This window comes from Pan troglodytes, chromosome 6 (genome assembly GCF_028858775.2).
Source record: "Pan troglodytes isolate AG18354 chromosome 6, NHGRI_mPanTro3-v2.0_pri, whole genome shotgun sequence".
In the NCBI taxonomy this organism is placed as follows: Eukaryota; Metazoa; Chordata; class Mammalia; order Primates; family Hominidae; genus Pan; species Pan troglodytes.
Genome location: NC_072404.2, coordinates 127,329,443 through 127,353,867, shown reverse-complemented (window position 1 = coordinate 127,353,867; position 24,425 = coordinate 127,329,443). Strand labels below are relative to the sequence as shown.

The 24,425-nt window shown below is 38.2% G+C and overlaps 1 protein-coding gene across 11 annotated transcripts in view; it reads left to right on the top strand.

The window, feature by feature from the left end:
- Positions 1-24,425, top strand: part of DOCK4 (dedicator of cytokinesis 4) — a 472,223-nt gene that overhangs the window by 226,930 nt on the left and 220,868 nt on the right. For all 11 annotated transcript variants that reach the window (XR_008536523.2, XM_519315.8, XM_009453992.5 and 8 more), the window contains exon 8: positions 1,216-1,367. Coding sequence is in view for 10 of the 11 variants with exons in the window: in XM_519315.8 (XP_519315.6) it covers positions 1,216-1,367 (152 nt within the window). In the remaining variant the exon portion in view is untranslated. The remainder of the gene's footprint in view (positions 1-1,215; positions 1,368-24,425) is intronic.

Sequence of the window (24,425 nt, the reverse complement as noted above, 5' to 3'; positions counted from 1 at the left end):
AGCACTTGGGCAGACTGAGGCAGGAGGATCACTTGAGTCCAGGAGTTCAAGACCAGCCTGGGCAACATGGTGAAACCTTGTCTCTACAAAAAGTATGAAAATTAGCTGGGTGTGGTAACATGTGCCTGTAGTCCCAGGTACTCTGGAGGCCAAGGCAGGAGGATCGCTTGAGCCTGGGAGGTAGAGGCTGCAGTGAGCTGAGATCGTGCCACTGCAGTCCAGCCTAGGCAGTAGAGCAAGATACTGCCTCAAAAATAATAATAACAGTAATCTGGGTCTTTGCTTCCATTCATCGCAGTTGCAGTTTTACATGTGTATGTGTGACAATTTTGTTCATGTCTGCTTCCCCTAGTAGATAGATGCTCTGTGAAGGTGTGAACTGTTTCTGATTTTACTCATCATTGTGTTCCCAGGGCTTGGTACATAGGAGATACTTGAATGTATGTTGGATGAATGATCATCCCCATGTTATCCTCCTTCCTGGACTCGTGAATGATTCTTTTTCTCCCTCAACCTGTGGGAACTCACATCTTGTCTTGTTGCCCAAGTTGAGCCTGGACTGGCTGTATTGAGGAAGGGATTGAAGGTGGACATAGATGCTATTCTTAGCTTTAGACACCTTGCTGGCTTTCCTAGGTCTCTCCCTATAGCGCCACAGCAAGTTAGAAACTATTATTCGCCACAGCCTGTCTCAGACAACTACCACAACTTTACAATTTAGTATAACCTAAAAGAACTTTTAATTATGAGTAATGAGAAGTTATAACTTAGATATAATTTAGTCTGCTTTTTAAAAAGATGACTAATAATTTGTTCTCATCTTGGGAGTTGATAAGGGAGCAAAAGAATCCTTTGAACTTCCTGCTTCCTGAATCTACTCAGTGAGTTGTTATTTTAACATTAATGATTTTAAAAATTCTTCAAGCAAGGTTCCTGATAATCTATAAACTTCACAGTTTCTTATTTTAGAAGTTGGAAGAAAATTTGGAACTTAACATCCAAAGTTAAATTGGATATCTTCCAGACTATTTCTATGTCCACAGTCTAAAAGACATAGAATGTATATTTTGCTGTGGATTTAGATAGCAAATCCACAGCAAAATAAAAAGTTATGGCATAGGACATCACAGTCACCTCATAGCTAACTAGTTTGTTGGGTCCTGTTATTTCCTTCAGTCCATGCTGATCATGTTTTTGTTGGGGGGTGTCATTCAGATGGAACATCGACATCGGAAGAAAGACACCCCAGTGCAGGCCAGCAGTCACCACCTGTTTGTCCAGATGAAGAGCCTCATGTGTTCCAACCTGGGAGAGGAGCTGGAGGTCATCTTCTCACTCTTTGACAGTAAAGAGAACCGGCCAATCAGGTACCTGCACGTGGAGATAGAGTTTCAATGTCTTAATGTTAGAACGGTGGATATTTGTGATTGGCAAGCTGTAAGATATATATCTTGTATATTTTTTACTCCATCAGCTTCAATTTTCTCACCAGTAGAACTCTGAGTTTCTAAGCTGCCTGTTCTTTGGATGTTTCTGTGAGGGATGATGAATGCAGCATTCTTTGAAAAATTCAAAAGGGCTATAGAATCAGAATAATTGATATTAAATGGAAGTATGGCATGGATATCAAGTCTGTTATTTGTTTTAATTATTTTGTATTGGTAACATAAAGAAGATACAGATTCTCTGGAGAAGTTTGCTTATCACAGTCAGCATGCTGTATCTTTCAGATTTTCAGTAAACCATTCTGTTATTCTTATCCTATCTGGATCAAATGGTTTAAAGAGACAACTAAATACTTAGAAACCTTCCCATTAAAGTTTCAGAGCTTTGAGATGATAACTAATTTTCACATATTTCTTTTTCTTTCTCAGTTCTCTGAGTCTTACCTATTACAATTCTCTTTTGGTTCTCTTTTCTCTTTCAGTATTTAGAAAAGATATATGGTGTATGTTTTGGTTGTTATTCGAAAGTCTCAACTCCTATTAAAACTTTTTTGTCTAAAATTTTTAATATTTGTTTTAAAGTTAAACACAAAACTTGCCATCTTTCAAATTAAAAATTTCACAAATTGAGAATTTGAATTGAATCACACAAATCACACACAATGACCCAACTGTACCATGCTTTAAAAAAATACTTTTCAATAAACACTAACAATTTTAGGCAATACCGAGTCTCATATATATATATATAATAGACACACATACACATATATATACACATATATATATATATATATATATATATTTTTTTTTTTTTTTTTTTTGAGATGGAGTCTTGCTCTGTCACCCAGGCTGGAGTGCAGTGGTGTGGTCTTGGCTCACTGTAACCTCCACCTCCTGGGTTCAAGTGATTCTCCTGCCTCAGCTTCCTGAGTAGCTTGCCCAGCTAATTTTTGTATTTTTAGTAGAGATGCGGTTTCACCATGTTGACCAGGCTGGTCTCGAACTCCTGACCTCAGATGATCCGCCTGCCTTGGCCTCCCAAAATGCTGGGATTACAGGCGTGAGCCACTGCACCTGGCCTATTATTTTATAAACAGAAAATAATCTTGGAGTAATTCTTTTCTGGTAAAATAGTTTTCTTTTTCTAGGGAATATGTGTGAAGTTTATTTTTAATGCAGTTACAGGCATAAAATCTTTGTTGAATTAGCTTATATCTTAGTCGTTATCTACTAGTAAGTGTACTTTTTATTTCTTGACAGTGGACTATGTCCATAGAATTTAGAAGGTGGTGTTTTTGTGCACCAGGGACAAAATTTATGAGGTGTGGAAATAACAGTGGTAATACAGTTTTAAAATCTACTTTCTACACTGTTAGAGGAATTGAATTAGTGTGTTAAAAGAACTTTGCCTCTTTACAAATCAGCACTACTAAAAAGGGAAGTAAAAGGCGTGAAAAACTGATCCAAGTTAGACTTTAGAAATGTGAAAGATTATTTAGAGATAATATTTGTTTATATGTTGGAGTGTGTCTGGTTTACGGGTAGTTTAGATTACAAAATCTTTATAACATTGTCTGTATAATATGTGATCTCTTTAATATGCTTTATAAACTATATGGAATGTAAAAGGAAGAACTGAAGTTATTCTTTTGCTCATTTCTGTTAAACTAAAGTTTTTTTTGTTCATTTTTGTTTGAGACAGAGTCTTGCTCTGTCACCCAGGCTGGAACTCAGTGGCACATTCTCGGCCCACTGCAACCTCCACCTTCTGGGCTCAAGTGATTCTTGTGCCTCAGCCTCCCAAGTAGCTGGGATTACAGACACCCACCACCACGCCCAGCTAATTTTTGTATTTTTAGTAGAGACGGGGTTTCGCCATGTTGGCCGGGCTGGTCTTGAACTCCTGGCCTCAAGTGATCCCCCCGCCTTGGCCTCTCAAAGTGCTGGGGATTATAGGCATGAGCCACTGTGCCTGGTCGCCTGTTAAGCTAAAGTTTTTGTGGAATACAAACTCCCCTTTGCCACTTCGCATTATCATAGGATTGTACTAATTTGGGATTAATATTAGGTTGTCTCTAAATATCATCTCATTATAAACATTTTCAAATTTTCTCAAACATTCTAAATAGGTATTGATCTTCAGAGTGCTCCTTATTTTATTCCTATATCCTTAGCAAAAGTAAGATAATAACCCGGGTACAGGGTCTGCCAAAATGTTGTGTTTGTGTTCCCCAAGTTCAAGCCAGGAGCTGTGTAGTTTTCCTGGTCTGTAATGTGGCTGGGCTGCCATGCCTGCCTACTTCCCCCTGGTCTCTCCCTCCGCTTTTCCCTCTCACTTCTGCCTTCACCCTCCCCTTTGTCACCCTCCTCCCCATCCCTTTTCCTTCCTCCTCCTCTCTCTGCAACCCCCATCACACACACACACACACACACACACACACACACACACACACACATACACATATCCCTCTTCAATATGCCACCTGATCTGTAATGATCCTCGGAGAAATCAAGTCAGTCCCTTCCCACTGCTTCTCCTCAATGCGTTTGGTTATCTGTGGCTCTCACCTCTCAAACTCACAATCACCATAAAGGTGATTGGCAAAAAAATGAATAAGTATCACAATATATGCTTACTAGATGTTTGGAACAGCCTCAGATTTATCTTCTTGGTGTTTCTGAGGCCTTAGGCCACACAGTGATTGTTTTCTTTTAGGAAGTGTTCAAAACCTTGTAATGAGTCAGTTTGGTTCAAACTGCCGGGAACACAGGGCAGTTCACCGTCCCTGCATGAAGAGGCCTTAGGATGCACAGATCTGAAGACTGGGCTTGGCTCTTGTCTCTGCAGTTGATGGTGACTCTGCAGCCCTGACCCCTTTACTTCCTTCTATTTTTTTCTTTCATCTTGGAACTCCTAACAGTTCTTGCTGCCTTCATCCCACCTGGTGTAGGTAATGAGTATCAAATGTCCGCATCTTCTCAGAAAAAAGTACTGTGAAGTGAGGTGTGATTTTAAGGCATTGTTATATTTCTTCTTATTTGTGAGTGTTTTAAAATTTTGTATTTTTTTTAAACTTTCTATTTTAGAAAAATTTCCAACATATATAGAAGTAGACTATTGTAAGGAACCCTTATGTACCCTCCACCAGCTTCAACAACTATCAACAAAAGTTTGATCTTGTTTTAACCACATTCCTTTCCAATTTTTGTGTTTACCCCCAGATTATTTTGAAGCAAATTCCTGACCTCGTAACATTTTCAAATGTAAAAAAAAAAGGAACTCTAAAGGAATTATCATCTAAAAAATTAATATTCCTTTAACATCATCAAATATTCACTTGCCATTGGATTCAGATTCCTCCATTGACTCATAAACATTGTTTTACAAATTGTTCAAATTGAGATCCAAATAAAGTCCATATATTGCAGATAAGTCTTATAAGTAAATTTCAGCTCTAGCTTCCCTCTTCCTCTTAAATTCCTGCAACTTACTTGTCATTTGATTTATTTCTTTTTGAGAGTTCAAAGTCTAATTGCAAACGTTTAAAATCAGTGGACAAAAGATGGTATAGTTAAGTGAATGCTTGTGTTATTAAATAGGAGGGTTAGTGCTATAATTTACAAAAAGTAAAATGCCAGAGGAAAAGAAGTCAGTATACGAAAAAGATACTTGCACACTCATGTTTTTAACAGCACAATTTGCAATTGCAATAATATGGATCCAGCCCAAATGCCCATCAATCAATGAGTGGATAAAGAAAATATGATATATATATATATATATATGCCATGGAATACTAGTCAGCCATATAAAGGAATGAAATAATGGCTTTTGCAGCAACCTGGATGGAATTAGAGACCATTATTCTAAGTGAGGAAACTCAGGAATGGAAAACCAAACATCGTATGTTCTCACTCATAAGTTGGAGCTAAGCTATAAGGATGTAAAGGCATAGGAATGATACGATAGACTTTATGAACTCCAGGGAAAGGGTGGGAGGGTGATTAGAGATAAAAGACTACACATTGGGTACAGTGTACACTGCTCAGGTGATGGGTGCACCAAAATCTCAGAAATCACCACTAAAGAACTTCTTCATGTAAAAAATTAAAAAAAAAATTAAAGATAGAAGGACAGAGAACTAGAGATGTGATAAAACATATGGTAAGTGTTAATGATAGAATCTAGGTAGTATGTATATATATGTTCACTGGAAATTTTTTTTGTTTATATTTTAAAATTTCCATAATAAATGCTAAAAAACGTAAAAAAAGGTAGAATGTAGTCTAAATAATCTTTATGGCTTCAGTCTGGCCATTGATCACAGAACGTTACCTTGTCCAGGTACAGGTGGAGGGACAAACGTGCAAAACCTGGAGAGGACAGATTAGGAAACGGTGTTTATTCCTCACATAAGACAGATAAGTGGTTAGTACTTTAAAAAAAAATTCCTCCTTTAAGAAGCAAACAGCCAGCATTTATTGAGCACTAACCATCTGCCATACTCTGTTCTAAGTGCTTTAAATATATTATTAGCACCAATTTTACAGATGAGGAAGCCAAGACACCGAGAGGCTAGAGAAGGTGACCAAGCTCCTCTAAGTGGCAAAAGGCAGAGCAGAGCTGCAGACCCCGTGCTCTGGCCCAAAGCCTGCCCTCTGAACCACACCACCAGCAGTCACATCAGAATCACTGCCTAAGCACTTCAGTATTTGTCTGAAAGTTTCCATAGTTAAACAGGATTTTATTGGCCAGAATTGGAGCTTTAGAGACTGAAAGTCTTAATAATAAATTGTTATGAATTCTTGATAATGGTAATACTGAAACTGATATAGGGCCTCAGAAATTGTCTATGCTATAGAAGTTGGGTTTTAAATTGAGTCCTTCTCAAAATACTTCAAGAATAGCAAAGTGGCTCCTCCAGCTACCCATGAAATGGGAAGGAAAGAAGGCCAAGAGGAAGAAGGTGGCCCTGACCCCTGCTGTCTTGAAAAAGCAGGAAGCCAAGAAAGTGATAAATCCCCTGTTTGAGAAAAGGCCTAAGAATGTTGGCATTAGACAGTACATCTAGCCCAAAAGGGACCTCCCCGGCTTTGTGAAATGGCCCCGCTATATCAGGTTGCTGTGGCAAAGAGCCATCCCCCGTAAGTGGCTGAAAGTGCCTCCTGCTATTGACCAGTTCACTCAGGCCTTGGACCACCAAACAGCTACTCAGCTGCATAAGCTCGCCCACAAGTACAGACCAGAGACAAAGCAAGAGAAGAGGCTGTTGGCCCAGGCTGAGAAGAAAGCTGTGGCAAAGGGGATGTGTCCACTAAGAGACTACCTGTTCTTTGAGCAGGATTAACACTATCACCACCTTGGTGGAGAACAAGAAGGCTCAACTGATGGTAACTGCACATGACATGGATCCCATTGAACTGATCGTCTTCCTGCCTGCCCTGCGTCATAAAATGAGGATCCCTCACTGCATTATCAAGGGGAAGGCAAGACTAGAATGTCTAGTCCACAGGAAGACCTGCACCACTGTCGCTTTCACACAGGTTAGCTCGGAAGACAAAAGAGCTTTGGTTAAGCCAGTGGAAGCTATCAGGACCAATTACAACGACAGATATGATGACATCTAACATCACTGGGGAGGCAATTTCCTGAGTCTAAAATCTTTGGCTTACATTCCCAAGCTGGAAAAGGCAAAGGCTAAAGAACCCACCACTAGACTGGGTTAAATGTGCACTGTTAGTTTTCTTGTACATAAAAATAATAATTCTCCTCAAAAAACAAAATAGCAAAGTGGCATCAATTCTTACTTTATGCTAGTGATCAAAATCTTAGATTAAGTACTTAGATGTGTGTAATACAGAAGGAGCCAGCATGTAAAAGTACTCCCTTTCTCGTTCACTCAGTAGAATTATGAAGCATGTAGTATCTCCTTAGTACCAGGAATAGTACATTTCCTGATAAGAACTTGTCATTGAAGCCGGACCATATTTAGAAAGCCCATTACTTTTGTTTCTAAACAATTACTGAATATCCCTGAAGGTGGCCCAGTATGTTAAGCCTGCAAAGTGTGTTTTGGGCACCTCTCACAATGACTAAAGATTGAGGCCCATTCCCACGGCATCCTGCTCAAACACACCTACTCCAGGCCTCTTTTCCAGTTTACCTTCCTCACTTGTTTATGTCACATCACCAGCCCAGCGTCTCCTGAAGGCACAGCCACATTGGAGAGGCAAAAATCACATACTTTTATTTGAGGTGTATACAGTCTTGACACAATTTCTCTCTATAAAAGATAATTATTAGTTTTATAAAACGAGTTTTCCAGGTTTTTACATGAGCCAATTGTTCTTAGAGCATATTTATCTGGTTGAAAGTTTATGGCTTCTCCAGCCCTCAAGGGTATTACTGGGAAAGGGAGGGAATCATTTCTCTGCAAATCATCTGTAATTTTATTACATTCATTTAACACTTATGTAATGCTTATTATATTCCAGGCACCATTCTAAGCTCTTTAAGAAATATTAATTTAATCAGCCCTTGTAACACTCTATACAGTGGATACTACTAATATCCACATTTTTATAGATGGGGAAACTGAGGCACAGAGAGTTTTTTTTTTTTTTTTTTTAATAACTTGCCCAAGGTCGTACAGCTCACACGTGGTGGAGCTGGTATTCTAACATGGCAGTTTATGTAGGAATCTGTATTCTAAATCACTGCTCTACACTCATACTCATCATGTACAGTATCTATAAGATTCTATATTCTTCATCAACCTATTTTTACTCACCAGTGTGTAATAAGGGGTCTGTCGAGGGTTTGTAGTTTTAGGAAACTAGAGTGGGAGGGACTTGACCTCCTTAAGAAATGACAGGAAAGATCCAGTAATGAGGGAGAGGGGAAATCACTGATCGTCCAAGGTCCCTTAGGAGGCATCAAACAGATTTGAGTTTGCTGGTGAGGAGATTAGCCAGGGGCCAGAGAAAGGAAGAGACAGAAGAATGTGGACATGCATAAACTGAGGTGTAGGATTGGGCATATGAGTTTTTGTTACATACAAGCAAACTACTTAGCATTATTTGCTACTGTGTCTCCTTTAGCTTGCATTTAAAATTGGCTTCTGTACTACATGGTGATAGAGTCATGGTATTTGTTTATGCTTTCCATAGGTTGTGCAGCTACAGATGTGTATATTAATTCTTATCTCTCCTGTTTTGGCATATGTCAATTAATCTACAACAGACAGTAAATTTTTATGGACCAGTGAAAACAAAGCTGTTTACTGGTTGACTACCTCCCTTATAACTTTTCATTACTTTGTTTACTGATGTACTCTAGGGCTTCATCAGTTAAAGTTGTAAATTTGTCTTGGGACTAATCTATTAACGTATTGCATTCTCATCAGAGAATATATTTAATAGGACCTGAGTACCACCAGTTGGTACTCAGCTGGCATAGGGCTGCTCATGCATGTGAGCTGCTGGCGTGGGCTTTTATTTGAGAAAATAGCACCGGGTAGTACCTCTGGAAAAAGTGTTATCCCGATGATTAAATACAAAAAGTCTTAATTAAGTACAGATGAGGTTTCCTGTCTGCTTGTAACTTATTCACATACTTTTCTAGGTATTTTTCCTAACATCACACCATTAAACTCCATTTTTCTTGAAATACTTCATTTCCATATAAATTTTGTATTGCCTACAATTACCTTCTATTTGATATATCATTCCATTCTATCATTTAAGAAAAAGAAAGTAATGAATGGAATTGGTGAGGTAAAGATTTTTTTAAATATGGAAATATGGATTCATACTGAATTCCGAAATACATCTGGATATCTCTTCACCCCCAAGACACATACCTTTGTGTGTCTTGTGTACCGCATAGTAATCTAAGTGGCCAGATTCTGGAGTCAGATGGCAAGAGTTCAAGTCCTGGCTTTGTCATTTAGTGGCTACCTCAGTTTTGGGAAGTTAATTCATGTCTCTCAAGGCTGTTAACTTGTCTGATAAGTAGAGATGATAATAGTACTTTCCCCATGGGGTTATTGGAGGATTCAATTTAGTGTAATACCTTCCACCTGATAATTGGTCAGTAAATCTTAGTTATTAGAATGATTATTTTTAAAAACCAGTACAGGAAATACACTTAACATAACCAGAAATAATATGTGTTGATTGCTCTTGAAGCCTTAAAGAAATATGTTCCAAGGAACTGTTTATTTTTTTAGGTATATGGTATTATGTAATATTTAGAGAGACCTACTAGTAAAAGGTAAAATGGAATCAGAGGTGTGATTTGCTTTAAAATACTTCCGCAATGGAAGAACAAAGAGAAAGAAAAAGCAAAAAGGAGAAAATATGACAAAATATGTGAAGAAAATATGACAAAATTTCTTGGTTATGAATTCCCTGTGATAGGTATATGAGCTCTTGGTTGAACTTCTAGCATATAGTATATATAGTTAATGAATTACCTGCTTAAAATTTATTAATGTTTTCATACTGTATGTAGGCCATAAAGCAATGAGAAAAGACATTTTTTTCCAATGTCTTTAAAGAACATTGGATTGGTTTAGTCACTAGCCCCATAGATGATGGTCTGAATTCCATTCTGCCTAGAATAAAAATACTCGTTACATGAACTGACAGTTAAGTTTTTCATAATGTACTTGACAAAACTTAAGAGGAATGTTTTCTTAATGGTCTAGGACATTGAGTGTTATATCACACATACGTTATAATAATATTCCCCTTGAAGCACGAGCCTTGATTCAGACTTAAAATAGGCAGCTTTTAGAAGATTAATAAAGATTCTGTGAGAGAAAATACCTTGTATGCTTAAATCCTTAAAGGATTTTTGCCTTACAGGCAAAATCAGTGCCACCTTCCTAGAAATTCTAAATAAGTATAGATTTATCCTCCCAAAGGTGAGGGAATTCCAGTTGTAAGAATGCACATCACCTCTACCCATTCACTAGTTCATTCACTCACTATGAAAGCATGGTAAGAGTAAGTGAAGTGTTGTGTGCCAGCTGTCCGAGACCCTTTGAGCATTTGTAGAGGTTTAAAGTTGAATCCTGAAGCAACGGCAGAAGGGATCCAGACATAAGTGAAGGAATCTACTTTGAAAAAGAGGAAGGACACTTCTTTTATTAATGCAGAAGATGAAGGAAGTGAAATGGGTATAAAATGCTGAGATGGAATCAAGAGACTTTGGGTTTGTGGCCTTGATCTTTTTTAAGTAAAGGGGGAAACAAGATCAGCTGCCATTGGAGAGCAAAAGAGAGGACAGAGGGAGCTGAGGACTGAAAGTGAGTTGTAGGAGGAAGGCAAGCAGACATGGAGCAAACGTGTGATAGGGATCCAGCAATCCAACCCCTGCGCATGCATCTAAAGAAATGAAACCAGTGTGTGCAAGAGATATCTGCACTTCCATGTTGACTGCAGCGCTATTGACAATAGCCAAGATATGCAGTCAACATAAGTGTCCATCAACAGATGAATGGATAAAGAAAATGTGGTATATATACACTTTGGAATACTATTCAGCCTTAAAAAGAAGGCAACTCTGTCATTTTTGGACAACATGGATGTACCTGGAGGACATTATGTTAAGTGAAATAAGCCAGGCACAGAGAGACAAAGAGTGCATGATCTCACTGCATGTGGAGTGTAAAAAAGTTGAACTCATAGTGCAGAGAAGAAGGGGGATTACTAGGGATTAGGGGAGGGAATTTTGGAAAAGAAGGATACAAAATTTCAGTTAGATAGGAGGAATAAGTCCAAGAGAGCTATTGTACAACATGGTGGTTATGGTTAATAGCAATGTATTATATACTTGCACATTGCTGAGAGAGTAGATTTTAAGTGTTTTCATCACCAAAAAAAAGCACATGAGGTAAAGCACGTGTTTTACCTCATGGTAGGTTAGCTTGATTTATCCATTCCACAATGTATACGTATTTCAAAACAACATGTCTTATTTAGAATTGATAAATATATACAATTTTTATTTATAAATTCTTTTTTCTTTTTTTTTTTTTTTAAGACAGAGCCTCGCTCTGTTGCCCAGGCTGGAGTGCAGTGGCGCGATCTCGGCTCACTGCAACCTCTGCCTCCCGGGTTCAAGCAATTCTCCTGCCTCAGCCTCCAAGTAGCTGGGACTACAGGCATGTGCCACCACGCCCTGCTAATTTTTTGTATTTTTAGTAGAGACGGGGTTTCACTGTGTTAGCCAGGATTGTCTCCATCTCCTGACCTCGGGATCCTCCCACCTCAGCCTCCGAAAGTGCTAGGATAACAGGTGTGAGCCACCACGCCCAGGCCATTTATTTATCAATTCTAAATAAATAAATAAGTAAAATGTTAAAAATATATAAATAATTAAGTGTAAAAAAGAAAAGTGTAATAGGGAGTGTGTGAGGGCTCATAGAATTGCTGAGTGCAGTGACGGCCGCACCAATGGGAGACGTCTGAAATTGCTAGTGCATCCAGACTCCCAGGTTAGCTTTTGCTGGACGTGCTTAGCAAATAGGGATCAGAAGCAGGTGGTAAGGTTGGAGACTGAAACATCATAGGTGGAAAAGAATGAGAGAATTGAGAATTCTGTGTCACAAGGAAAATCTAAGAAGTTACCATCATAGCTTCCAATGGGTGAGGCTGATACAATCTAATAGCCTTTTCAATTTTAAAAGGAAATGAAAGAACTATGCTTCTTTTGAAAAGACTGAGTTGCTAGGAAAATTTTTTCAAGAGCTTACAGAAAGAACTGTTAGGGAGAATTGTTATTTGGCCCAGACTAGTAAAAAATGCTAATATTTTTGTGTATGTATGCTAGTACATAACATAGTTAAGAGAGCAGATATGGCTTTTTCATTCCCTGCACTGTGCTAGTATTTCTCATCTCATACATCATTTAAAATGTATAGCATGATCACAGAAGTTCAGCATCTATATTGTTATATAAATTAGGAGCATATATTGTTTTGAACATCAATCGTGGGCGTAGATCCCTTTTTGTAGCTTCATGTTATAAAATCAGCTCAAAAATGTGACGTCTCCAAAGCAGAGCAGTAACGTAGGGAAAATGTCTGACCGGCCAGACGTGCAGGGAGTACAACTTTGTTTGAGAACAAAAATAGATGGAGACGGCATTCAGACACCCTCCTTGGATTGTGGCAATATCAACTATTCCATATGGCCCAGAGCATTTCCTGCCATGTCTAGACATGCTGGCACAGATTTCTCTGTGGGTGTCTGCCTGCCTGTCAGTGACCCACAGCGACCTTCCCTCGGGCCTCCTGTTGAAAGGCACTCCTGCTTTCTGCCCTCCCTCGTCTCCATCATTTGATTGCTCCAGCAGGTGCATGAAATGTGGGAGTGTTGTCACTTCAGAGTTAATCAGATTTGCGGTTTACTCCCCCTTTGGTCACACTTCTGTGTCACATAAAAAAGAAAATCACAAATAATTGCTTTAGAGATGCTGTGATGTCAATAATGGGAGAGTTTTAAATATGAAATGAGCAAGGAGGAGGATCTAAATTAATACACAACAAGCAAAGAAATGCTTTATTTATACTGAGAGCACCCAGGGTAGAAATGATTCACTTTTTTCTCTGTAGCTTTTCAAGAGCCATACAATTCTAGTTGTTTTCGAAGTTGCAAATTACTGCATCATTATAATGTGTTATTATAATAATAGGTGGCCAGAAATTCCAAGTTGCAGAAAACCAAAAACTCATAGAGTCAGTGAACTCAGAACTGACTTTCTCTTTCCCTTTCACTCTAAGCTGTGATTATTCAAGCTACTTGTCTCTTTTTACTTAAATAGTGCAGGATTTTAGAAAGTGACCAGAAGGTCCTTTTACACCTGTTCCTGTGTTTTAAAAGATAACCAGATTGATGTTCTTTTCACTAGGATTCGGGTCATCTCTGTCTTTTTTCCTTTGCCCTATGTCTGCTACCCATAAGGTATTCAGAATTATTTAGTTTTCCTAAGTTCCCTACAGGATAAGCTATGGTCACACTTAGCAACCCACCTCACAAGGACTTCTTTGGTATTCAACGCCATTTGTGTTGTAAGATGATTCAACATTAACAAAGGAATTGTTAATGATGAGTTCTTCTTAGTTCCTTTTCCAAAGATAAGACTTTGCCCACTCATCATCTAGATGTTTTCAGCACCTTGTAGTGTGCCTGACACAGGGTTGGGATTGATGCAGTTAGAGGAAGCTTACAAGTCTTAGATTGTTGTTGAGGCAAAGCATTAAGAGATCACGCTATTATTATCTTAATTTTTGCTGTCATCTTTCCACTGCAGTGGGGATGTGCTTACTAAGAAGAGAGAGTACTCAAAGTGTTGAGTGCATCAAAAATGTTTATAGAGTCGTTTCATGTTACACTGTGCTAATAAGAACTGTGCTCTCAGCCCTGTCTCTGGGGAAACATCATTTGCAAACATTGTCATGCTAAAAAAGTACATAAAAATTGTCAGATAAATGTGTAGCATCTTTCCCTAAGTATTTCCATGTAGAGATTTTTGGACTACAAATTAAATAGAGACTGCATCTTCTTTTTATTTCAGTTGAGCTTTATGAAGTTCACACTGTTCTTGTGGAATTGCTGATATTCATTCGTTCATTCATTTATTTATTCAGCAAACAATTCTTGCTGTCCTTCTCAGGGCCAGACACTCATTTGGACACTGGGAACACATCACTGAATAAAACAGGAACAAAAAATTCCTGCCTTCGTGCCATTTATTAATATGTTGTAAGACGATTCGACATTAACAAAGCAATTATCAATGATGCAGTCCTTGTTAGTTCCTTTTCCAAAGATAAGACTTTGCCAGTAGACACAGCCTATAGTCTACTGATGTTCAAAATACTCAAGCAAGTATTTTTTCCAGGTTGTTTAGTTATATAGTATACCTCTAAGGATTTTACTTGAAATGAGCTTTGGGATTTCTAAAGTCTTCTGAACTTGGAGTCATGGCTATCTTTCTTAAATCAACAGTCAGTCAAAATCATTTCCTTAATTCACCAGTTTCTTTATCATCCTTTTGTATGGTACCCAATATGCAATTTTTATTTTACAAAAGTATTTCATATTTCTTAACAATAAATCAAAATCATTTCCTTATTTCACCAGTTTCTGTATCAGCCCTTTATATGGTATCCAATATGCAATTTTTATTTCACATGTCTAAGCAATGGTTCCTAACTTTTCCAGTACCAAAGATTTCTTTTTAAAAGTATATAAACTATAGACTTCAACAGAAAATAATATACCTGTTCTCATAAGCATTAACATTTTCCTATCAGTTAAGCTTTGCAGCTCCCAGGTTAAAAAAGCACCTGATCTTCAAAAAATACAGTTGAATGAGTCATCTAATTAATAAATAGTATTTAATGATGCTTTAGATCATTTTCATTTTTAAAAGTTATAATGAGTATAAAGAATCTATCAGTAAGATGTTGTGTCCATCAGTAAAAGCTATTGGAATGGAAATTTGATTTTGGCTTGTAAAGCAAAATGTATCTGAAACAGATCTCAGTCAATTTAGTTTATTTTGCCAAGGTTAAGGGCATGCACCTAGGAGACAGGTCTGTGCCTTTCTCCGAAGATGAGAATATTGAGACTTCATATTTAAAGGGGAAAGGCAGGCTGGAGGGGAAAGAAGAAGGTGGTCACATTACTGAATCCACATGTTGCAAGAGAAAAGAAATAGATAGGGGAATAGTCAATTATGTATTCATCTCACGCTCAGTAAATGAACACTTTACAGACAATAAGGTGAACATAGAGTAACTACCTGTGGAGATATTTAACCTGTTATCTGTAGCTCTCTGCTTAGGAGCAAAAGGAAAGGCAGCTTCTTGCGTGACTCAGCTTTCAGCTTAATCTTCTTCCCTTTGGCAGAGTGAATTGGGGGTCCCAAGTTTTTATTTTCCTTTCACAGACATAATTTCATGAAAAAAAGAAAATCTCTCTAAGATAGTAAATGCATGAATGATTTATTATACTTACTGTTTTTGCAGGGCTTGAATGACATGGATTTTTATACTTATTCTGTGTTTATTTATGGCTTTTCTGCCTTTTTAAGAAACTGCATGCTTCAACTCAGAGTACTTATAAAGAGCTCAGGTTTACTTTACTTTAACTTTCCTTATTATAGACATTCCTAATGAAAAGATGTTAGAAAGGTCAGAATAATTTCTGAATATAGATCAGAGTGATTCTTTTCTCATGAAATGTCAAAGATACAGTGTTTACAATGATCAAATGATATAAATTCCCAGAATGATAAGCAGAACGCATTCTGCCTACATACAGGCTTTCTCATTTCACGGTCCCTGTTTGTGTTGACCAGATCCTTTCTATGCCTACTTTTGGTTACTTCTCTAAGGAACTCATTTTTTAGTGAAATTCTTAATGAGTTCTCCAGAGAGAGACTCAAGCAAGTATTTTTCTCAGTTTAGTTATACAGCAGGCCTTTTTCTAAGGATTTTACTTGAAACGAACTTCGAGATTTCTAAGGTCTCAAGTCTTCTGAACTTAAAGTCACGGCTGTTTTTCTTAAATCAACAGTCAGTCAAAATCATTTCTTTAATTTACCAATTGCTTAATCTGGTAACAGCACAGAAGATGTGAAACAGCCACTGATCTGAACATTATTTATAAATTTAAAGAGTATTATATTCCTTTTTTTATTGAATTTTACCTTCCTAAAAACTCTTTCCTAAAATTTTACCTTTCCTAAAAACAGAGATATTTGTTTCAGATATCTTTATTTTTCTGCAAAGACAAATAGCGTGACGGAGAATATTGTACACAATAATCATCCTGACTAGTAAGAAAGCATTGGCTTGTTATTCAAAATTGGCAATGGAATTGGCTATAGTTTAAAAATATGTCTCCTGTTGTGTCATTCAACTAAACCCAAATTCTTTATGTGCCAACAAAGCCATCACATCATTTGGTTGCATAGTCCTCAACACTCAATTATTTGTAAGGTGAATATGGGCTTGAGCATTAATATTTTTAAAAGAAAACATCATCTATCTCCTCTTTAAGTAAATTCTGGAAACAGTTGTATCAGAGATCTTCCTCTTTCCATTTCCCTTTAATCAGAAGAGCTCATGACTCTAACTTTGCTTTAGTTTTAAAATTAGAAAGCACATTAATAATCTTATCTAGGAAGACTTGCTTGAGAAGTTGCTTTCATTTATTGCCAAGGAAAAACTCTGTCATTTGTGTTGTCATGTGGTTGGGAGGAAGAGGGGAAAAGTCTTTGACCCTAAGATACCAGGCGTACATTGCCTGTTTTCTGGTATACATGACTATCATAAAACAGTCAGCAATTCTGATTAATTAAGACTAGGGCTTTTGGGTAAAAACAGTGGTCCTTTAACATGGCTGGGCTTTAAACAAACAGGAAGCTTTTAGGTCCATCCTGACCCAGTCAATCAGGATCTCCAGGGTGGGGCCTGGGCTTTATACAGCTCACCAGGAGAATATTGTACACAATCAGGTTGGTGCAAGGCTCTTGTATCGGTTCGAACCCTGAGAGCACGCCAACAAACAACACAAGGCAGTGTGGAGCAGTACCCTGTTTTAATGAGCGCCTGGGTGCGGACAGGCCGAGGCCTAAAATGGCATCAGCCCCATGTGAGGACGGAGCAGGGGTTTTATAGCCCTCTGTAAACAGGAAGTGTCCCAGTCTGACATGACAGCTATGTAGTACCCGGACAGTCTCCCTCTCCATCTTCAGGGGGTATGTGTCTTCCGGCCACCTCTCTTCCTGCTTCTGCTATCTTGCTGACGCACGCTGCTGGGTCTTGCGCCTTGGGACTGGGCCTGAGGAGGGAGGAGTTATTCATTCCCTTAAGCTTTCAGGCCCTGGGGAGAATCTTTCAGTTGGGAACCACTGAATTAGAAGGCCCATGGGTCTCTTCTGTTTACCACTGATCATTCCCTGTACATAGGGCATCTATTCGAATGTCCTTCATCTCTGCCATCATAAGCACCAAAGCCCCGTAGTCCAGCGGCCACTGCAGAGCTGCCAGCACACCTTCCAGCTGCTTCCCAAAGTATCTTGCCTGGACAGAGGTAGCACTGGTTTCTTGGGGGCATAAATAGAGCAATTTATAGTGCAGCCTGAGCTTTTCTGAATTGTCCTTTGTTATTCTAGGCGAGACCACAGTAACAGCTCTTCACAGTTTTGGGAAGGAAAATAATTTTTTCTTTAACACTCATACGTTCTTAGTTGGAATGGTCCTCTTTATCAAAAGACAAATTAAAAAGAGAAAAACAGAAGTTTACTAACATGTATATTTCATACATAAATGAGATACATTAATACCTAGGGAATGAGAAATTCTCAAAGAGGTGGCTTTGAATTCCAGCTTGTATAGTGTCTTCAAGAAAGAACAGTAAATTTTGGAGAAATGACAAGACCAAACAGGACTTGAAGTCTCTAGGGAGGCAACTTCTAGGAAGGCAAATAACTGGCAGACAAAGGCTAGTTGATAAAGAGTGTTGGTAGGGATACCTCTGGTGCCATCTCCAGGCCTGTAACGTTTAAAGTTGTCATCAGTGGTTAACCTTTGTTCTCCCTGGTAGAAGAAGGGGCAGGCCCATGACCATGCCACCCTGAATGTGCCTGATCTTGTTTGATCTCAGAAACTAAGCAAGGCCAGGCCTGTTAGTACTTAGATGGTCTAAGAGAGGCAAGATTCTTTTTGTTTTTGTAAATCTATGCATTGCCTTTAGGCAATTAGAGGGAAGGCAGAGAGCTTTACAGCACCTACTTCTTAATTGCCTTTAGCTCAACAATTGTTATGCCAAAGAAGTATATTTTGGGGTGCCGTATTCTGGTCTCCCACAGCAGATTATTGGACATATCTTACACTGTTAGGCAATCAGAAAACATTTGACAGAATGCAGGAGAAGCAATGAAATAGAAACAATTCAGATCACCTTACGTTTGTATTCTATTGCCTTTTAGGGAGAGGCTCTAGGGTCAGCACTGCACCCTGGAACCATCCTCTTAGCTCTTCTCATTATTCCTTCGTCCATCTTACCACCCCTTAGCTTCTGGTGTGTCTCCCTTCACACCTACTCAGTGTAGAATGGGTATTAATTGTTATCCTCACACTCTTCATACAGCATAATTTTTTTTTTTTAAGACAAGGTCTCATTCTGTTATCCCAGATATCAGCTCATTGCAACCTCTGCCTCCTGGGCTCAAGTGATCCTCCCACCTGTGTCTCCTGAGTACTTGGGATCACAGGCATGCACCACCCCACCTGGCTAATTTTTTAAATTTTTTGTAGAGACAAGGTTTCACCATGTTGCCCAGGCTGATCTTGAACTCCGAGGCTCAAGTGATCTGCCTGTTTCTGCCTCCCAAAGTGCTGGGATTTCAGGCATGAGTCACTGTGCCCAGATTAGCATAGTTCAATTTAAGACAAATGACTGCTTTTTCAGATATGCTACATGGGATTTTTGTTTTTGTTTTTGTTTTTGTAAAATTGGTTTGAGTATAAAAAAACATGACAGTTGTTTTTCCAATTAGTTTAATAGAACATGACCGTCTAAATGTGTTCTCTGTTGTTATTGTTCTTCTTGGAGACCATAAATCTATTTCAATGATATTTAACTGTTGAAAATTATTTTACAAGCGTTCTTTGTAATGTTTTGTGGATTGATTAGCTTGCTAATCTTTCTCACAACATGTTTCAACTGAAGATATTACCCAGTCATATATTTTTGGATAAAAGTACATGTTGTGTAACTTTCATGCTCATTGAATCACTAGACAGTTTTACTTCTTATGTGAGGTGAACTATAAAAGTGATAAATATAAATCCATGCAGAAAGATAGAACAATTTTTATGTGAAATATAAAAATATGTTTCATATAAAATGTCAAAATTTTTGATATTGGCCTTCCCAACTGAAGGGTTACTTCTACTGAGTGGTTTACAAGGAGGCACAGAGGACAGAAGCATCCTACTGAGAAACAGAAGAGAAGCCATCAGGACCTTCAGATCCCTACTGTGCCTCCTATATTATTTGCATGACCAGGAAGAACATTTCTACCACACTATGCTGTGAAACACAGTTGTCATCATTAGAGGTCTTTTTGAGTACATCAGAATATCAGTAGTTCAACTGAGCAGTTGGTCACAGGTGTAATCTCCATAAACACAGATATGTTGTGGCTTTTTGTTTTTTTCATTTGGCTTCATGCAGTTTTGTTTGTTTGTTCATTTATTTGGTTGATTTTTTTTTTTTTTTTCACAGACAGGGACTTTGCTATCTTGCCCAGACTGGACTTGACCTCTAGGCTCAAGTAATCCTCCTGCCTCAACCTCCTGAGTAGCTGGGACAACAGGAGTGTGACACTGTGCTTGGCCATTTGTAATTATTATGTTTTAATTTTATTAAGAATATTCACACAAAAACCTCTTGGTTTGTGTGACATAGTTAGTTTTGCTCTTCTTTGTCCATTTCTTTCTTTTTTTTGAGACAAGGTCTTACCCCTGGAGTACACCCCACTGGAGTACAGTGGTGCGATCATGGCTCACTGCAGCCTTGACCTCCCAGGCTCAAGCAGTCTTCCCACCTCAGCCTTCTGTGTAGCTGGGACTACTCAGCTACTGAGTGCCTGGGATTACAGGAACGTGCCACCATGCTTGGCTAATTTTTTTTCTTTCTTTCTTTCTTCTTCTTTTTTTTTCTTTTGGTAGAGATGGGGTTTCAATATGTTGTCCCAAGTTGGTTTTGAACTCTTGGCTCAAGTGATCCTCCCACCTCAGCCTCCCAAAGTGCTGAGATTACCAGTAGTGAGCCACCATACCATGCCTTCTTTGGTGCTCTGAGGTGCTCTGTTCTTTCAAAGAGAGGGTTGCATTTTAGTTAAAAGGTGAGACTCTCAAATCAGACTCTGGAATTTAATATCCTGGCCCCATCCTTGACTGACCACACAACTTTGGCCAACTTATCTAGTATCTCCTAGCTTCCGCTTTCTCACTGGGATGACAAATGGGCACGACAGTGGTTTCCACCTCCTACTGTGGTGAGGAGAATTAAATGAGAAGAGCTGTGTAAGGCATAAGTCATAGGGTCTGGCACAGGGTACACATTTGCCTTTATGATTTTTTCCAGGAATGCTTATTTATGTTCTTATTTCATTATCCTGATTTCATCAAATCATTGTTGGAAGAAGAAAGGTTATAAATAATAAGTAATTGTGGTTTGTTTTTCTTTATTTCCAAAGAAATAGTCATTTTTGATTTATAGTATCATGATTTATAATGACTCATACATGGAATTCAGGTGGACACTAAATTTCTCCTGCAGAGAGATTGCCTCTGGAAGAACATGGCAGTATATGGGGAAGTCAAATAATGAGTTTTCTCTGCTGTTAATAATACCAACTCTCATTTCTCAGTGTTTCTAGAAATGTTCTATTTGCTTATTCATTCTGTAAGAAGAGGAAGACAGTATTCTCATTTGAAAACATATCAGTATAGTTTTTTATTACTGTATGTTGAATATAATAAAGATATAAAATGTTCATGAGGACAGCATTAAATGGAATAATCTGGAATCTGGGGTGCCACGAAGTTAATATGAGAATCTCGAGTCAGGTCGTGAGGCATCATGGATTGAAATATCTTTTTGCAGAGTTTCATACATTTCCCTACCATAAAGTAAAGGACATAATGGGAAAGTTGGGAGAGAATTAAAACTTTCCAGCTATTTGGGTGTTATTCTATTTTGTCCTAAAAGATTGTATTTGGTTAGTCTTATCAAACATCTAAGAATACCAAATCATTCACTAGGAGTTGAAGATACAAAAAGGTTAATACTCATGGGCCTGTATTCTAGTTGCTCACCATGTAATAGGAAAGAAACATATAAACTTCTCTTCCACTTAGGAAAAAAGTCTAAATGATGTATGTAATGGAGGTATGCATATCTTGGAAGGACATTTTTTAAGTTTACAAAAACTAATTTTGTCATCTGATCATACTTACCACAGAGTTGCAATAGAACAGACTTAGAATAGACTGTCAAAAACATATTTCTGTGTGGCCACAAAAGTTAGCGCAAAATATTTGGAGAATTTCAGAAGATGTGCCAGAATGCAATATTATTGGCCAGGCATGGTGGCTTATGCCTGTAATCCCAGAATTTTGGGATGGTGAGGCAGGCAGATCACCTGAGGTCAGGAGTTGGAGACCAGCCTGGCCAACATGGTGAAACCCCGTCACTACAAAAAGTGTAAAAATTAGCCGAGCGTGGTGGCATGCGTCTGTAGTCCCAGCTACTCTGGAGGCTGAGGCAGGAGAATCACTTGAACCTGGGAGGCGGAGGTTGTAGTGAGCTGAGATCGCGCCGCTGTACTCCAGCCTGGGTGATAGAACGAGACTCCGTCTCAAAAGAAAGAAAGGAAAAAAAAGAATGCAGTATTATTGACTTGTTCAGTATTTTTCTGGGTGTTGAAGGCATACCTTCTGATATTCTCCATACATTTCAGTGTGGGCGAGTAATAATAATCCAAAGATTCCAAAATACGTTAGTATAGGTCTTTTTTTGTCCAAAACCATTTGCTGAGTGATTAGTGGCTGTATCACTAAAGCAGAAGATAAATTGATTTGAGTTGGCATAACAATAGCATGTCATCAAATGAATAAAAAGGATTTTTTTTATTGGCCATAGATGTTTTCCTTTTTTTTTTTCTTTTTTCTTTTAAAAGAAGTCTGGCTTTTAAAAGAACTGCGCATGACTTATTTCTCCATAGTACCCATTTTCAGTCTATTTGTATCTTCCCCTTAAGGCATGCTTAAGCTAAGGTATATGTCATTGGCTTAGTACATATTGATATTCTTTCTGAAACAGGATATGATATAGTATAATACTTGCATAATCAGGATTCTGTGTAAACTATTGAAATTAAAATAGTGACAGAGCAAAAAGGATCTGTTTCTGCAATAGAATACTTCAGGAAACATTGTTTTCCAGAATATTGATGAAATGTACAGATATGGAATTGGATTTTATGTCAGTGTTAAAGTTAAGGTTTTAATATTGAAAATGCCCTATTGACTTCTGTATTTTAATCTTATTGGCGTCCATCTTTTTAGACTGACCAAGATAATGTGAAATTTGCTTTGAATGTTTCTGTAGAGGTAATGAGGAGCTACAAACCTCATTACATCTCAAAAAATATAAAGTAGAACATGCCGTCCATGATATAGGAGAGGGGAAAATGCTCACATTGCTTATGTTTTGTGCTAAAATGTAATCAATAAATACATTAGTAGGTAACTGATTACTAAGAAACAGACTAAATACCATCCTTAAACCTTAGCAGTTTTGACTAAGTAAAGCTGAGTTCTTAAATCTTTTTGGAGTTTTGTGTTTTGTGTTTGTTTAATAAAATAATTTGTTTCTCAAGTCTTTTTTTTTTTTTTTTCTAAGCATGTTTTGTTAAAGAAAACTACTGGCTGGTCACAGTGGCTCACACTTGTAATCCCAGCACTTTGGGAGGCCACCTGAGGTCAGGAGTTCGAGACCAGCCTGACTAACATGGTGAAACCCTGTCTCTACTAAAAATGCAAAAATTAGCCAGGCGTGGTGGTGCACACCTGTAATCCCAGCTACTCAGGAAGCTGAGGCAGGAGAATCGCCTGAATCTGGGAGGTACAGGTTGCAATGAGCCGAGATCTCACCATTGCACTCTATCCTGGGCAACAAGAGTGAAACTCCGTCTCGGGAAAAAAAAAAAAGAAGAAGAAAAGAAAACTACCAAAGAACAATTTCAAACCAAAGACCTCTTTGAAACCTGCTAAATCAGGATTCTCACTTCTTTCATTCCTCTTAACCCAAGAAGGGTATGGAGAAGGTTACCTTGAACTCTTGGGACCAGGCTTGACTGCTGAGTGGGTCAGGCAAATGATGGCTTTTCCTTTATCTCAGTATTCTGGAAATATTTACTCAATATTTCTATAGAGAAGAAGAGGAAGTTACCTTATAGCATTCTAATGGAGTGCCAGGGTTTTGAATTAATACATGGAATAGAATCCTTGCTCAGCCACACACCATCTCTGTGACCTTGAGTAAAACTATTTACTATTTCGCAGTTTTCCCATATGTAAAATGGTCATTATAATAGTACCTATTTCCTAAAGGCATAGGGAGGATAAAATGAGATAATTTATGTAAAGTCTTTGGCAGAGTACCTGTCAAATGGTAAATTCCCAAAAATGTATTACCTAATAATATGGTTAAAGTATAATTCCTTTGTCCCAAGATGAATTCTTGCACATTTCCTTTTCATTGATTTTAAATTTGAAATAGTCCAGGCCTGGTAGCCCACGCCTGTAATCCCAGCACTTTGGGAGGCCAAGGCGGGAGAATCACCTGAGGTCAGGAGTTTGAAACCAGCCTGGCCAACATAGTGAAACCCCATCTCTACTAAAAAAAATTACAAAAATTAGCCGAGTGTGGTGGCACACAGCTGTAGTCCCAGCTACTCTGGAAGCTGAGGCAGGAGAATCGCTTGAACCCAGGAGGCAGAGGTTGCAGTGAGCCGAGATTGTGCCACTGTACTCTAGCCTGGGTGAAAGAGTGAGACCTCCCCCACACCCAAAAAAAATTAAAATGATAAATTTGAAATAATAATGAATTTTATTTTCTTTTACTGTGAAGAGAGCTTATAGTCATTTTCCTTGAATTATAGTAAATGACAATTGGATAAGATTAATTTATCTCTGCACCCTCAGTAGTAGGTGTCATTCCCAGCCTCCAGTTTGGAATAATATCACATGTGAACTTTAGCTTCAATTGAGGATACTTACAGCAATTTTTATTCTCTTCATGCATGCCTTATTGGCCATCTGTTTTCTGGGAAAAAATATAGGTAATAAGAGTGAAAATGACCCCATAGAAATATGT